The sequence below is a fragment of the Erpetoichthys calabaricus genome, chromosome 18 (genome assembly GCF_900747795.2).
Source record: "Erpetoichthys calabaricus chromosome 18, fErpCal1.3, whole genome shotgun sequence".
Classification (NCBI taxonomy): domain Eukaryota; kingdom Metazoa; phylum Chordata; class Cladistia; order Polypteriformes; family Polypteridae; genus Erpetoichthys; species Erpetoichthys calabaricus.
This window is the reverse complement of record NC_041411.2, coordinates 89,085,505-89,103,194: the sequence shown is the minus strand read 5'-3', so window position 1 is coordinate 89,103,194 and position 17,690 is coordinate 89,085,505. Positions and strand designations below refer to the sequence as shown.

At 41.9% G+C, this 17,690-nt stretch overlaps 1 protein-coding gene across 1 annotated transcript in view; it reads left to right on the top strand.

Annotated features, from left to right (window-relative positions):
- Nucleotides 1–17,690, top strand: part of LOC127526238 (uncharacterized) — a 43,369-nt gene that overhangs the window by 8,460 nt on the left and 17,219 nt on the right. Inside the window, exon 3 of the mRNA XM_051921172.1 lies at nucleotides 8,308–8,384. Within this exon, the coding sequence (XP_051777132.1) occupies nucleotides 8,308–8,384 (77 nt within the window). The remainder of the gene's footprint in view (nucleotides 1–8,307; nucleotides 8,385–17,690) is intronic.

The following is a 17,690-nucleotide window of genomic DNA, read 5'->3' as shown; positions in this document are numbered from 1 at the left end:
AAGGTTAATGAAGATCAAAGGCTGGATGCCTGAGATCATGGGACGGGGTGGGAGGAATGTTCTCAAAATTCTCCTTTAACTATGCCACTGATTTAAGTAATAATTGATTGATAACAATGGACCCAATGAGCGCCAATGAAATAAGCCCCATTAGTTTGGACTGTTGACACAAAGCGGGTTGAGTGCATGGATTCATTATGTTGGTGCCAAATTTAGACCCTACCATCTGTGTGCCTCAGCACAAATCGAGATTCATCAGTCCATATACCTTTTTTCTCATCATTCATTAATGTGATGTCATCATTCAGTGATGTCTTTGAATGTCAAAGTATAACCTCATTTTGCAGAAAGGTTTTTTCTTTGCATCGGGCAGTGGCAAAGCTGGAGTTCGCGCCACTCGGGGCGGGGCTTCAATTTACCGCCCTCCAACATATCTGAATATGTTAACTTATTTAAATAGAAAATTAAAAAGACGTATTGAAAAAAATTAAGATACATTTTGCATATATTTATTTATATATAGAGAAACAGCCAATATTTTTTTCACATATAATTATTTATAAGCATCAACTAGACAAGAATATAGTACAGACGCACTGATAAGCCGTGTTCTGATTATTAGTTTAATATAATTATGCTGCGAAAACCAGAACCGGTGTGGTGTACAAGTGATAGGTGGGGATGAGCAAGAACGCATTCGGACTGATAATGAAATGAAATTATACAGTACATTGTGAATTAGTTGTTTATCTTCCTAGAAATTATTATCGGTGTAATGTTTCTGTTTATTTTTGTTATTGCCTCATAAATTTCAACTGCCGTGTCTGATGCCATCATCAGAAGGACTGTCTGAAAATGATTTTTGAAGCATTTGTGGATGAAAATCAGAGAATTTTACTTTTTTTCGTTCATGGGTGATATTTTTCTGAACCCTGTTGTTTACACGTGAAGTGTTCTGAGCCTTTTGGCCAATAATGCCGCCCCCAAAAATGTGCCACCTGGGGTGGACCGCCTCCTCCACCCGGCACCTAGCTACGCCAATGACAACGGGTTATGTCTATTCTTAACACATATAAAGTGTTCTCCACACACATGACAAATATTTACAATATATGTTTAACAGAGGACTTTTTAAGCGATTTTTTTCAGCCATAGAAGGTTTATCCATCATTACCACTGGCTTGCTATTAGTCAGACCAGATTAACAAGCGCACTGTTACACGTTTCTGTTTAAATCCCCGCCCTTACTCTGAGCCCCGCCTTCAGGAGGTGTTGGATTGGTTTAGAAATTTCAAACTGGGTGGACCATCTGATTGTTCCCAAACCCTTTTAAGCCAAACGTAGTCATGACTGTGTCCAGTTGTATGTGTTTTACTTCTAGTTCGGCGTGACTAACAGAAACACACTCACATCCCATATAGCACTAAGAAACACAAACCAAAACAATTGTTTTGATTTAATAAAGGCAGCAACTTCTAATTAAACTTAACTAATTAAGTAATGTATAATAGGTTAGCAAAGGCACACACATTCTTTATGGAACCTGCCTAATTCAAAGTTATTGTCTGTTATACCTGCATTTTTATTACTCTTTAATTTAATATTGTTTTTGTATCAGTATGCTGCTGCTGGAGTATGTGAATTTCCCCTTGGGATTAATAAAGTATCTATCTATCTATCTATCTATCTATCTATCTATCTATCTATCTATCTATCTATCTATCTATCTATCTATCTATCTATCTATCTATCTATCTATCTATCTATCTATCTATCTATCTATCTATCTATCTATCTATCTATCTATCTATCTATCTAATTCAGATTAATTATTTCACTATGTACATATTGTTAAACACAACAAACAGAAAGTACTAAATAAGTAAAATGCCTTTGTACATTTTCAGGCATTTAAGCATTAAGATTCTGGAGGAACCATACCAGAACTTTCCTTTATGTGCAGTATGTAGACCTCTCTAACAGTAACATACCTAACTAATAATGTCTGTCTTTCATTTGCTAATGAATACTGAGCCATGCAAGTTCACACACAGTTCACATCACAAAAAATCAGTCAAACAATGGACTGCCACTGCCTGGTCTATTTCAACTGGCCTCTAATAATTGTGATACCCTCTGACATCATCATCATCTGACAAAATGCAGTAAAACATTAAGTATAGAAAAAGTCTCACAACGACCCACTGCCTAGAAAAATATATTGGCTGAGAACTGCTTAATTTGAAACAGCAGCACCTCTAGTTTAAAATCGAGTGGCTTTGAGTAACACTCGAAAGAACTTGCAGACAACACACACTGCAAGACTCTGGGGCTGGAGATGGGGCTGCACAGTAACGGTGCTAACCACCGAGTGGCCAGGTGATTTCTGGATAGGGCAAGGCCAGCAAACAACTGAATAATACTTTTCTAAACACTTATCCATTCTGTAGGTGAAGTGGTGGTTCTGAGACTAGGGATCTGCACCAGCAATCAGAAGTTTGTCACTTCGAATCCTGTAAATGCCAGAAGTGATTCCACTCCATTGAGCAAAGGCCCTTAAACTGCAGTTGCTCCATCCTGGGTATGATGTTAACCTGCATCCAGCCCTGCAAGCCAGTCCTACTTGCAAAGGGAAAATCTGGGGCCTTGGTGACAGGATTGGCACTCCAGCCACTGTAAAAAAACCTGTTCCATTCGAACTAGTGTGGTGCTGAGGTGTCACCTGGGATCCTGAGGTGTTTCGTCATTTGGTGGGTGCAGCAACATGCAGTAGTAGTGCTGTGTGATCTGAATCCTTCTCTAGTCATTCTGTAGCAGGACTCTTTGCTTCTTTGAAACAGGGCCATCATCCAGCAGGCTCCTTTTCCACAAAGTAGATAGAGCACATGTAAGATGTCATTGGTGGCTTTTTCAGATTTAGTGGTGTCAGGCAGTTCTCCTCAGAACTAGGATAAGATCAAAATGAAGCTCAGCCTCATCAGTGTAATGTCTTCTGATTAAAGCATTCCTTTCCTTTTTGTTAAATTACTGTGACTACCTTCAAGGGAGCAAATGATAATGGACTTTGGACTTCATTAGCTTCTGCTCCTGGCTGGATTAACCATTAAGAAAATTAAACACATGCTTAGAGCATCAAGAGAAAGGGGGCACCAGAGAATTTTTCCATTGCCATATTTACAATGGAACATATGGTGCAAAACTGCAAATGGTGCAAATAAATTGGAAGTATACAAAAATAAAATTATTTTCCATCTTACTGTACATTTTGCTTCATTTCGAAAAATAACATTTTATTTTATGGTTTCTTATTGCTTAGATTTTGAATTAGCTAAACTATATATAGGGGCACCAAAATGTTTTACGTGCTTAGGGCCTCAAAAGGTTATAATCTAGTGCTACTTGTGCTGCATTGTCTTGACTAGGAAAAGCATAATTAAAACAAAAAAAAAAAACAACGGTCCTCATTTTCATAGCAAGAATAAGGGGCTGGGGCTGAACCATAATCCTGGTTTTGAATTTCGCATCTTCTCCTTGTCCATGAGAACAGCCTTACAAAGTTCATCAGTACTATTGACTTAATTCTCCCAAAATAACATCAAGTCGAGTTGTAAAAGTCCCTAAAGTTCTGCTGTCTGACACATTACATTGTACTTTATTCCATGTGTCTATGACACTCTGTGTGAAGAAAAACCTCCTAATGTTTGTGTGAAATTTACCCTTAACAAGTTTCCAACTGTGTCCCTGTGTTCTTAATTAAACTAATTTTAAAATAACAGTCTCGATCCACTGGAATAATTCTCTTCTTAATTTTAAATGCTTCAGTCATGTCTCCTTTTAGTCTGAAAAGGCTCAGCTCTTTTATCTTTCATTGTAATTCTTCCCCTGTAGCCCTTTTTAATTAATTTAAACTTAAAATTTAACTTAATTTAAACTTTAAAATGTGAATTTCCCCTTGGGATTAATAAAGTATCTATCTATCTATCTATCTATCTATCTATCTATCTATCTATCTATCTATCTATCTATCTATCTATCTATCTATCTATCTATCTATCTATCTATCTATCTATCTATCTATCTATCTATCTATCTATCTATCTATCTATCTATCTATCTATCTATCTATCTATTTAGTATTCCAGCTGTGGCCTCACCAGTGTGTTATAAAGGAGCAGAACCTCCTTGGACTTGTACTCCACACATCAAGGTGCTATATAACCTGACATTCTGTTAGCCTTCTTAATGGCTTTTGAACACTGTCTGGCAGTTGAGGAGTCCATGATGACTCTCAAGTCCTTCTCATAAAGGGTATTTTCAAGTTTCAGACCTCCCATTGTGTATTCAAGTCTCACATTTTTAGGACAGATGACTCAGGCGCCACCGAGAGTGGCAGCCTTTTCAGCAGCTCTGTGTATGACTTTATTTTTCTACCTTTTATTTTTCTCTTTTTTATTATTTTTTATTGATCACTCCTATCATGTGCATTTCCCCTTGGGATTAATAAAGTATCTATCTATCTATCTATCTATCTATCTATCTATCTATCTATCTATCTATCTATCTATCTATCTATCTATCTATCTATCTATCTATCTATCTATCTATCTATCTATCTATCTATCTATCTATCTATCTATCTATCTATTTTACTTCCTACATGTAATACTTTACATTTACTTAAAATAAATTAAACAATATGAACTGAGACAATGGCTGTCTATTTAAGAGAATTAAGTGACCAAATTATGACCCCGTCCACCCAAACTGTACAGTTTCACTTACTGTTTCCCTCTCTTTGCTATTTTCACATTACACTACATTTTTTCCTCCTCCAACTAGTCTCTATCATCATCTTCTAATGGCCTGTCTAAGACACACACTACTTATGTGTTCTTTAGTACATCCATGGTTTCCACACTAAGAACGCTTTTCGCGTTTGGTTTTCAATAATCACTGTCTGTGCATCAATTTATTTTAGACCTTCTTGCCCAGCCACTTCCCCCTAAAAAAGAGGAAGGTGTTTTATTAAAAATTAAATGATAAATACTTTACAGAATGAATACCATCAAAGGATGAATATATCTATTTTCAAATAAATAACATAACACCCTTTCGATTGGTTATGTACAGTCATGTGAAAATATAAGTATGGCCTATGAAATGTTTTTTTCTTTATTAACATATGTGGGCATATCAAGATTTATTTGTCATCTAAGCAGTATCTCAAGGTAAATTTAATATAATATTGCAAACATCAGGTCACATTTATATTTTGTAGCCCATTGCATAATTTGAATAAACATAAATGCAAATTTCTCATCTGGAAAAGTAAGTCCACCCAGATTAGGTGCTTCAAATCCTTAAAAGTTGAATTACGTTCACCCAGATCAAGTGCAAATGATTAGAACATCATTAGAGAAGATCTTGGAGAAACTATAGTTTCTATAAACATGTGTTCAAAGGCGCTCTCTGAAACCCTCAGAAAGAAGGTTATATGTGATTTAAAAAGATCTCCAAACAACTGAAAGTCAACTATGCCACTGTTCAGAAAGATTGAAGATTTCAAATAACTGCCATTTTGTCCAGGCCGGGCCACCCCTGCTAGTTCAGGTCAAGGGCAGGACAGAAGGTGCTAGATAGAGTCTCTAAAAACCCAAGAATTTGATCACAGGAGCTACGCACAGCTCTTACTACTGTTGATGTCAAAGTCTTTGAGTCTACCATTTGAAAGGAGCTGCAAAAATTAGATGTATGTATGAGGAGTGGAAGGAGGTAACCTTTACTTTCAGTAAGAACACATCTCAAACATCTCATAGTTGAAAGAATGGTGCATGAAAGAATACGAAACACCTTTATCCAGCTGATATCAGAGATTGGTAGACCATTAAAGGAAATGCCAACTTAAGGTTCTTACTGCCAAAGGTTGAAATGCTATCTATTATAGCCAAGGGTGTACTTACTTTTTCCATACACTGAAGTGCCATATCTCTTTATTTTTCGTTGATTACATTTTTGCAAAGTCAAAATTTAATTGTTTGTGTTTTTTCAATTACATCACCTTTCTCTAAAGGTACCACTTGTGGAAGTTCAGCCCCCGAACGCAGACAGACAGACTGACACTAGATGTCCAAAAACACGCATGTTTATTTTCCTTCTTGCCTTTACACCACCACTCAATGCATTAAACAGCCACAACTGCTCATAGTCCCTTCTTTGCTTTAGTCTCTTCTCAATTCTTCTGCCACCTCTACTCTACTTCTCTTCTCGCAAGCTCCGCCCTCTTCCTCCCGACTCCGGCTTCCCTAATGGAGTGAGGAGGCCTTGTATAATGCCCCGGATGTGCTCCAGGTGCTCTGTAATGATCTTCAGGCAGCACTTCCTGGTGTGGCGGAAGTGCTGCAGTCCAAGGCTCTGTAATCATCCGGGTGTCCCCTGACAGTGGCCACGGGCCCCAAAAGGGTTGAGCTTCTAAGGTCTGATCCCATGGCCCCGATGCAGACCAGGGCAGCTACCCTCTCGTGGCCTGGGGGAGGTATTGTCCCACTCCTGTTCCTGCAGATTACCATAACCTTGAATTGAACTGTGTAATGGCAGAGATCCTCAGGTGGTTTATGTCCTTGCTGGTAGACTGCAGGCACATTAAATACATCACAGTGAGTCGCAGTTCAACTTAGTAAGGAAACTATAAATTATGCCCTTTTAATTTCAAAACCACCTTTTTAACAAATAGAGCACAAGATGTGATTCAGTATGGAAGGGGATTTTATGATTAGAACCTAAAACCCTACTGGATGGAACTTGTCTCCATGGCAAATGTCCTTAATAATAGCACTGTTCAAATGTTCATAAACCAAAAATACCAATATAACATTTTCAGGCTTTTAAAACTCGAGTTATGACACCTACCCAAGATGGGGCATCTGTTTTATACTGTGCTCATCTAAGTTCTGTCCTCATTTAGCCTTGGCAGAGCTGCACTGAAAACACAATGCATGTCCTGATGATTCTGATAAGGCATTCTTAATACATTAACAGGTGCTCTATAATGTAGAGGACTGTCATGCATACGAGTTGGAGGTATGTAATAACCCATCAGGGTGAGGGGGGGGGGCGCTGTTGCTAACATTTTCTTCTCCTTCTCTCCATGCAGCACTAACAAAGTGAGGGCTCTTAGCCCCACCACTACAGGTTTATCTACTATAAAAAACTCTGCTGCCCAGTAGGAGGCATCATTTATGACCAAAGCAACCTGTCAGATGGAGCTCCTGGCAGCCGAACCTTTTTTGCTTATATTTTGCATAAAGGCTCTAAAATGTGACAGCAAGAGACATTTCCTTTTTTAGGTCTTTTTAGTGGTTTAAATGGGACGACCCGGATGGCGTCCCAACTTTTACTTTTGTGAGACCTGTTGTTATTACAGTAATCCCTCCTCCATCGCGGGGGTTGCGTTCCAGAGCCACCCGCGAAATAGGAAAATCCGCGAAGTAGAAACCATATGTTTATATGGTTATTTTAGAATGTCATGCTTGGGTCACAGATTTGCGCAGAAACACAGGAGGTTGTAGAGAGACAGGAACGTTATTCAAACACTGCAAACAAACATTTGTCTCTTTTTCAAAAGTTTAAACTGTGCTCCATGACAAGACAGAGATGACAGTTCTGTCTCACAATTAAAAGAATGCAAACATATCTTCCTTTTCAAAGGAGTGCAAAGCAAGCAGTCAAAAAAAAATCAATACGGCTTTTTGGCTTTTAAGTATGCGAAGCACCGCCGGTACAAAGCTGTTGAAGGCGGCAGCTCACACCCCCTCTGTCAGGAGCAGGAAGACAGAGAGAGAGAGATAGAGAGAGATAGCGAGAGACAGATAAAAAAAATCAATACGTGCCCTTTGAGCTTTTAAGTATGCGAAGCTCCGTGCAGCATGTCCTTCAGGAAGCAGCTGCACACAGCCCCCCTGCTCACACCCCCCCTACGTCAGCGCAAGAGAGAGAGAGAGAGAGAGAGAGTAAGCTGGATAGCTTCTCAGCCATCTGCCAATAGCGTCACTTGTATGAAATCAACTGGGCAAACCAACTGAGGAAGCATGTACCAGAAATTAAAAGACCTATTGTCCGCAGAAACCCGCGAAGCAGCGAAAAATCCGCGATATATATTTAAATATGCTTACATATAAAATCCGCGATGGAGTGAAGCCGCGAAAGGCGAAGCGCGATATAGCGAGGGATCACTGTATACCCAGTCAAAATAATATTAATGATTAATTTTCAATCCAAGATCTCTGATATGATTTTCGTTTTTTTTTCCAGAAAATGTGAGTGCTGAAGAACTGTGGAGAATCTTGAGAGAGAAGTCCAAACTCCAACTTATGAGCTTATATCCACAGGTAATATTTTGTTGGTTACTTTTTTTTGGCCTAAAGGAAGATTTGTTGAACGATCTTGGACACCCTATCAATTCTTAATTTTAATTGGGTGGGTATTTTAAAATGATCTTTTAATAACTCAATTCTTTATTTCCAGGTTTTACACTCTGCAACAACATTCATTTATTAACCAAGCATTCTTGTGTGTTTTGTTCCCTATTGTGGACACCAGGGGGCATACAGCTCCCCAAACCCTGGACACAACAGACACAGAGCCCACAAGTTCAGCAACACACACGTTTATTTTCAAGGGGAAGCCCAGCAGCACAGTCAGCAGCACACAGCACTATCTTTCTCTTCTTTCCGCCACCACTCCTCCACGGTCAATCTTTGTACCTCTTCCTCCCGACTCTGATTTCCTGGATTAGTGTCAGCTGGCTCCTTTTATAGGCCACCTGGAAGTGCTTCAGCTGTCTGGTGATGTTCTTCAGGCAGCACTTCTAGGTGTGGCAGAAGTGCTACACCAAAGGGCTCGTCCTTTCCTGCAGCTCCCCCTGGTGGCACCCACGGAACCCAAAAGGGCTGTGCCAAACTCCAACTCCCATGGAGACCTTTTTTGAATCTGAGGCACCACTCCAACCCAAGGGGGCTGCCTTCTAGCATTCTGGGGAGGCAGTGCCCTAAAGAAGCTGCCTTCCCCCATCTTTCCATTTCTTAAATGTCTCAGCCAGGATGGGCTGCCTGCCATCCCTTACACTATACTAAAAGAAGCATGGTGTTTAAACAACTCTGACCCTATGACTACCCATTATTTAGGACAGGGGTTCTCACCCTGTTTTGCGGTGTACCACCTCTAGGAATGTAGATGGTGTGTAGTACCACCATTGTTGAGTACTGCCCTCTTGCTAACAAAAGTAATCCCACCTCAATATTATATTTTTTCAAGGTATTACAATATTATTTACGCCTAATGCTATTTAATAAACTATTTTAATATAAAAACAGTAGTATGGCTTGATATGAAATAAAAGTTAGAAAGCCTAAAATTTCTCATTTAACAAAAATTATGCAGTTGGTTTAGATCAGAGGTGGGCAAGTTCGGCCTTCGAGGTCTTTTTTTGTGGCCGTCATGAAGGTATCAGTAAAACAAGTGATTGCGGCCTTTTGGCTTGTTCACACTAGCCGAAAATGTTCAACGAAACAAACAACGTAAACGAAGATTCGTTTGGTCATATCTGACGGATTTGTCAATGACACCTAACAAAATACAGCCAGATTGAATGCAAGTTATGCCAATAGCAGTCAAGCTAGATATTTACTGCAAATAGAGAGCACGCGCACTGTAGATTTTCGCGAGTACCGCTGTAATCATTTCCCGTGGTAACTAAAGTGGCCAATCAAATGGCACCAAAAAGGGTTAAAGTTCAGCATGCTTACATTTCAACGAAAGTAGTCAGATCCATCATTTCCTCATCTGATAATTATCGTTGTGTTTTACTGGCCATATAATGCAGTTACCGCCATCAAAGAAATCCAGACATGTAGATGATGAAAATCGACAGTTCAACAGTGAATGGGAGTTGGATTTCTTCATGTCAAACCAAGGAAATTCTATGATGTGCCTAAGATGCAAGATGCAAATAAGAACATTAAAGAGATCAAATGCAAAACAGCACTATGAGAGTTGTAAGTCACACATGAAGTACATCAATTTAAAAGATGAGGCCAGAAAGCAAGCGTATGATTCCTTGAACAAGAGCCATACAAAAGAAACATCCATGTTCGCCAAATTCAAATCATCCTCTCACAATCCGGAAGTTGAGGCAACGTTTCAAGTCTCCTTCAAATTGGTTGCCGCTGGAAAACCATATACTGATGTAGAGCTATTCAAATCATGCAAACTTGAAGTTGTTCAGTGTCTCGAACTATCTCAACTTCAAAAATTTAAAGATTTACCTCTATCACGAAGGACAATTGTGAGGCGCCAAGGTGAGATCACGGTTGACTTAAAAAATCAACTGAACAAAATATGTCAAGAGTCCAATACATTGTATTCTGTAGCGTTGGATGAATCCTGCGATACAACAGATACGGCACAACTGCTTATTTTCATCAGAACAATGTCACCAACATTTGACATCCATGAAGATTTGTTGTCCCTAATCAGTCTCAAATCAACAATAAAGGCACAAGATATTCTCATAGCATTTAACAACACTTGTGTAGAGAAGAAATTGGATCTAAAGAGACTTGTTGCTGTGTGTACAGACGGAGCTCCTGCAATGGTAGGAACAACGGCAGTTTTGTGACTCTACTTAAACAACAAATTCACTCTCAATATCCGGAATCTCCCAGATTATTGTCACTGCATTGTATTATACACCAACAAGCTCTATGTGCCAAGTCTGCAACCTTGAACAACACATTGGAAGACGCCGTTGGTATTGTGAATTTCATTCAAGCTCGAGCCCTCAATCATCGCCAGTTTAGAGAACTCCTCCAAAATGATGATTCAACTGAGAAAGAGGACATTTTATATTACTCAAACGCTCGTTATAAATAGAATTTATGAATTGCAAGGCACTATCAAAGAGTTCTATGCATCCAAAGGAGTGGTTTGTAAACTCGATGACATCAACTTTTGCATGAACCTGGCTTTTCTCAGTGATCTTTTGAGTGAACTCAACAGTCTGAATAAGCAACTCCAAGGCAGAAATCAAAGTGTCTGTGACCTCTGGTGGAGTATAAAAATTTTGAAAATGTTTCACGTCACGTTTCAAAAGCAGCAGCTCTGAATTCTTTCCGTGTCTGAGTAATTTTCCCAGTCACAACCCATCTGTAAAAATACATTTTGATGAGTTCTGTGAAGTGCTCGGTTCACTAGTCACTGAATTTGAGGCTCGATTCTCCGATATTTGTGTCAATGACAATGATTTACGGCTGGTTTCAGAGCCACACCTGATGGAACCTGACAATGTGCCAGAGAAGTTCCAAATGGAATTGTTGGAACATAGTGAAGATCCAAATGCTCAACACAAGCTATCCCAAAATTCTGTGGATTTGATTTCATTTTGGCGTGATGCTCACATCTACCCCATTCTGCGCGAACACGCTCGACGGGTGTTAACATGCTTTGGTGATAGATAGATATATGTGTATGTATGTAGATATGTATATATGTGTGTATATATGTGTGATAGATAGATAGATAGATAGATAGATAGATAGATAGATAGATAGATAGATAGATAGATAGATAGATAGATAGATAGATAGATGTGTATGTATGTAGATATGTAGATATGTATATATGTGTATATATATATGTAGATATGTAAATATGTATATATATGTGTCTGTATGTGTATATATATATATATATATATATATATATATATATATATATATATATATATATATATATGTGTGTATGTATGTATGTGTGTATATGTATGTGTATATATATGTTGATATATGTATATATATGTGGATGTGTATATGTATTGTAGCAGTTAAGCGTGTTGTCCACCTCTCGAACCCTCAGGTACCACTCTTCGGACCAGGTGAAAGTATAATAATATTTTATTTTATAATTATACTGTGCACAAAGCACCCTCCACTCCACACTCATTAAACAATAAACTCTCTCTACTAAACAATACTCCTCCTCGCCCAGACACGTCGCCACCCTACCTCCCAGCTCAGCTCAAATGTCTGGGCTCACCCAGAGTCCTTTTATAGCCCCTGACCCAGAAGTGGCCCCAAGCCAAACCCACAAGTCTGTTTTCCTTCCGGGTCAGGGCAAAGTCCTTTTCTTCATCCCGGGAGCACATCGCTTCTTCCAGTCACGTGACTGGGATGCACTCCCGGGTTATAGGGCATGACAGAGCCCACTAGCCCCCCTACAGCGACTCCTGGCGGCCCCCAGGGTATCCAGCAGGGCTGTGTCAAAACACTACAAAGTCCATGAGGCCCTGCTGGAACTCGGGGCACAAATATGCTGTCCGGAGGGCTCCTCCTAGCGGCCTGGGGGTGACGACCGGAGTCCATAGCCGGTCGCCTGTCACAGTCCCTCCCCCTTAGCGACGAGCAGTGGGGCGGAGCGTTGATTCCCGCGAGGGACGTCCTCCTCCAGGAGGGCGCGGGATCCGGGCCATGGTTCCGTTGTCTAGACCCCCCGGCGAACCTTGGAGGGACGGTGTATCTGCTGTTCCACCGCTCCCCTGTCCTCCGGGGACAACTACGCCATACGTGGCCCGGTTGCCGGCAGTTGTAGCACCGCCGACGTCCTCCTGGTGGCCTCTCTTCCCGAGACCTGAAGCACCTCGGGAATTCTGTCAGCTCCACCCTGTCCTCCGCCAAGGAGGGGTTAACAGCCGCTTTGCTGCTCTTTGCCCTATCCTCTTCCCTGTTAGGAGACCCGCATTTCTGTGTGGGGATCTCCTGCTTTCTCTGGGGCTTGTGCACAACGTGAGGCTCTCTATGGGAAAGAGAGAGCCTCTTTGCTGTTTGCACGCCCGTTGTCCTATGTAAACTCAGAGGCGGCGTCATTAGTACCGTATCGCTCCGGGTAACAGCACTATTCAGCTGTCTCGGGACGATCGGTGCTTCCCCCCGCCTCATCGGTAACCAACGGCAACCCCTTTATCACACGGGTCGGGCTTATAACGTCCGCCTTAGTCCCGAGCAGCGTCTGATACCGCTGCTCCGGTTCTAACGGACAATTACCCGACCACTCCGTCATCGTGCCACATTCAACTGTCGGAGACACAGCGCTTTGGCAACCGCAACTTATTAAACGCGGTGCCGATTCACACTGCGTCCCCTTATTATATACGGTACAGAGAGCACCTACCTGCACCGCTGCATTAATCGAGGCCGGGGCTTCACGGCCTAACCGCCGAAGGTACATCATCAGTCCCTTCAACGGCGCTTCGGCTGCAGCTCCCAGCTCCTCCACACGCTCCTTCACCTCCTGTAGTCCCTGGAAGAAAGCGTAAAGGGGCGCGAGACATTTCTCGAGCTCCTGCAAGTTTATTAAGTTATTTGTCTCGGCCGGCAGTAAGGCTATTTCCTTATTTTGGTCACCTGCCGACCGGGAACCAATGAGCACGTCCACTCCTGGCACGTGCTCTGCTGATGAGCGCAAGGGCTCCTGGGAAATGGAGTCTTTAGAGGAACGGGTAGCCTCCTGCGGCTGGCTGCGGTCTGCCTTTTTAATATTGCCGGCAGACACTACAGTCACGTCCCGTCCCTCTTTATTAATTAATGGCGCTGCTTCGCTCGCCGCCCCCTTCCCCTTCCGGGAGCTCAGACGCGTCGGGGAAGACGTGTCCTCACCTAAGGAACCGAGGACTTTCCCATCCCGGCATCCATCGCGCGAGGTCACGTGGACGGTATCGGCGTATGGGCTTCCCCTCTGCGGTTTCCCAGACTGGCTCGCCGTCTTCTTGTCGCGGCCATCTTGCTTGGGTCTGAGGCAGGCATGCTCGCTGTCCGCTTTGTGCAGGCAGGCCTCTGCAAACAGAGAATAAACAGTCTCCGGCGGTTTGAGTGCTCCTCCAGCACTTACCTCGGCCCGTAGACGATCCCGCTCCAACTCCCGGTAATAATCGTCGGGAGTCGCGATTCTACGCGGCTCCGGTTGTCTGTCCGCTCGGGTTTGCTCGGCTTTGAGCCGTGCCTGATCCTCCTCACCGCCTGTTAGGTAAGTCCACAGCGTCTCCATCGGGTCTGGGACCGAAGTCTTCTGGACAACTCCAGCCTTCTTCCCAGTCTTCTTCCCCATACTCGCCTGCTGTAGAGGACGGCTCTCAGCTGCAGCGCTCTTGGTCGCGGGTGGAGTTTTCACCTCCGCGGTTACTAGAGGGACCTTTGTAGGGTTCTCTGCCACAACGAATTTGATTATTGCTGCAGATCCTCTGCCTCCAGACGGCCAGAGAATCCTGCCGACTACGCCAGTGTAGCAGTTAAGCGTGTTGTCCACCTCTCGAACCCTCAGGTACCACTCTTCGGACCAGGTGAAAGTATAATAATATTTTATTTTATAATTATACTGTGCACAAAGCACCCTCCACTCCACACTCATTAAACAATAAACTCTCTCTACTAAACAATACTCCTCCTCGCCCAGACACGTCGCCACCCTACCTCCCAGCTCAGCTCAAATGTCTGGGCTCACCCAGAGTCCTTTTATAGCCCCTGACCCAGAAGTGGCCCCAAGCCAAACCCACAAGTCTGTTTTCCTTCCGGGTCAGGGCAAAGTCCTTTTCTTCATCCCGGGAGCACATCGCTTCTTCCAGTCACGTGACTGGGATGCACTCCCGGGTTATAGGGCATGACAGAGCCCACTAGCCCCCCTACAGCGACTCCTGGCGGCCCCCAGGGTATCCAGCAGGGCTGTGTCAAAACACTACAAAGTCCATGAGGCCCTGCTGGAACTCGGGGCACAAATATGCTGTCCGGAGGGCTCCTCCTAGCGGCCTGGGGGTGACGACCGGAGTCCATAGCCGGTCGCCTGTCACAGTATATATATATGTAGATATGTGTATATGTTGATATGTATATATAAGTATATATGTTTATGTATATATATATGTTTACATAACCTCTTTAACACACTACTTCTCCGCTATGAAGCGCGGGTATTTTGCTAGTAATAAATAATTAATAAGAGCATGCCTATATATGTTGTTAATGACTTCATAATGGTGCAGCCTTGTTCGAGTTAAAGCAATCGTCAGTGGCCTTAGTGCAAAAAAAGGTTGCCCACCACTGGTTTAGATACTTTTATGCCACCGCGCAGATTCTGTGTTATGTAGACCCACATATTTGTCCTCCACCCCAGCTCTTGTTCTCTTATCCTTGCACTCACCTGGCTTGGAAGGAGACACAGCCTACAGATGTGATGCATTTGACGCTGGGACTACGGATTCAAGTTGCACCCAGGATTGACTACCATTGTACTTCACTTTCCCTATTAGAGAATGTCTTCTCTTTTCTATACCCCAGATGGAAATGCAGGACATCAAGACAAGTAAAGGGAGCAGGCAATTAACTTTTGTTCAGTCATTATAGTCTATAACATCCTTAAATATTTTTTATGTGCCAAAAGCTGAAGAAAGCAAAATGGTAAATGTGTGTGACAAATGACCGATAATACACCCTGACTGTTTTAGGAGCTGTCTTAGATAATGTGGGCCAACAAACCCAAAGTATGCGCCGTTCGTACTCTTAATGTTACATGCCTGCGTCACACACCATGGGTCTTCTTAGTGATTGTGTTCTCCCTGCTTCTCCTTCTTCCTAGTTCTTCTATTTTAATAAGCAATAAAATGAAAGGTTACACAATTATTTTATTAACAAGCCGTGGCACTTGTTGAAAGTAAGAGAATAATTAAAAAAACAGTTGTCATCCCTTGTCCTATGTGTACTTTCAGTGCCTTTCCTCTTTACTTGCGTGTGTGTGTGAACATGTCTTCATTGGCTCTCCCTCTATTGAGCGTGCTCCTGTAAAGTCTGTTTCTGAGACTTTCTTGCCTCCTGATTGGTTTTATACTCTCCATCTTTGAAGGTGACGCTGTCTCTCAGCATTTTACTTTACTTCTCCTTGTGCATCTCACACTCGCATTCCTACTTTCATCATGTCAATAAGGCCAAACTGACCAATCACACCAAAGTCAAACCAGCCAATCAGATTGCTCTGAGGGACTGGGCATAAAGACCATAATGTTTTTTTTATAAACTAGATAATTGTTCAGCTTCATCTTTGTAACTTGTAGTATTGTTTTCTGCATTAGTCTGATGTTAAGATCTTATGATCTTATGGTTTTCTGCATTAGTCTCTAAAACTGCTCTAAAAATGATGGTTCATCAGACACGTTTACCAAAACTAAACATACCTTAAATGTCACATTTGAAATGTACTTTATATTTCACATTCTACCTTGTAAACATTGATTTTATTAATTTACTGGAATTAGTATTGTGACATGTTTTACTTTTATTTCCCCTAACACCTCCTCCAGTTACCTGCCATTTTCCTCAAATGTTTATTATACAATCACCCTCCCCCCAAAACGCCTGCACTAGCCACTTCGCGTCTATGCCACTCGCGTTGTGAATAGGGGTGGCTGAACTCACCCCAAGGACACGCGATTGCTTCTCTGACACCCCTTCTTAACGGTGATACAATGGGGAACAGATACAGTTTTTTTTTACCTCCTCTTTGCTCGATCAGCTGCTGGTTTGCTGCTGCTGCTGTGCCGCACAATTTGCACTTCGCACAGCGCACTTCTGTCATATCACCTATGTCCATATATTCAATCTCTTTTAGTTTTTACCTTTTCATCAATATCGCATAGAATTTTGATTCCGTGTTTGGAATTACATCGTGACAACGCAACGCATAACTGCCCATGAGTGAATATCGTTTCTTTCTCTCTACAAGAAATGTGTCTGACATAACTACGTAGGACTTTTCCAAATCTTTTTGCATAAGCTCTTGACTCGCGGGGCTTCCGGCCCTGGGAGTGGTTACATCACTTGGCACGAAGACTTATCTCGCGGGACGTGAAAGTGTCTCTGAGACAATCACGTCTCGTCTCCTTCCAAGATCCTTTTTTTAACAGAGAGACATATTTTGCATACCTGTTGGTAGTAACTACTTTTGTATCACAGGCTGAAAACTTTGAGGACTTTGAGTTACTCTACCAGCAGGACACTGGACTTTACACCTCCAGGATGCCATTTCAACCCCTGCCTCTGCTCTAATTGTAAAGGATATGTGCAAACAATTCTAGTGACGGCACTTTGGTGAGAATTATATGATGACAATCATAGCCTTCTTATTAAATCTCATAAATGCACGGAGATTATCAATCCATTAAACAACATTTGCTTTATTCATTGCCTTGAGCAGTAACTCAATATGTACTCCTTTTGCAATAATGCCATTCAAAGGAGTTTAATCAAAGGAGTAAAGGATAGTCAAGGTAACCTTCCTTGCCCTTCCATGGTTTTGTTTGACCATGCAACGTTTAATATAACTGGGCACAACATCAGGTAGAAAGATGTAAGACTGATGGAGTATTATGTTGATTCCAAAAGTGTGTCCGTATCGAACGATAACATCAAACCACAAACTGAGAGTCATAAATAAGGAATCAAAATGGCAGCTCCAGAAAATAGTAGAAAAGTAGCAGGTAATAACTATCCATTTAAATGATGAACCTGAACCACCTTTGACCAAAATAAAGGAAGGTTTCTGCTGTCATGCCTCACTTGTGGGTCACTTCATTCCCATGCAGTCAGCCTGGCCCATCAGCC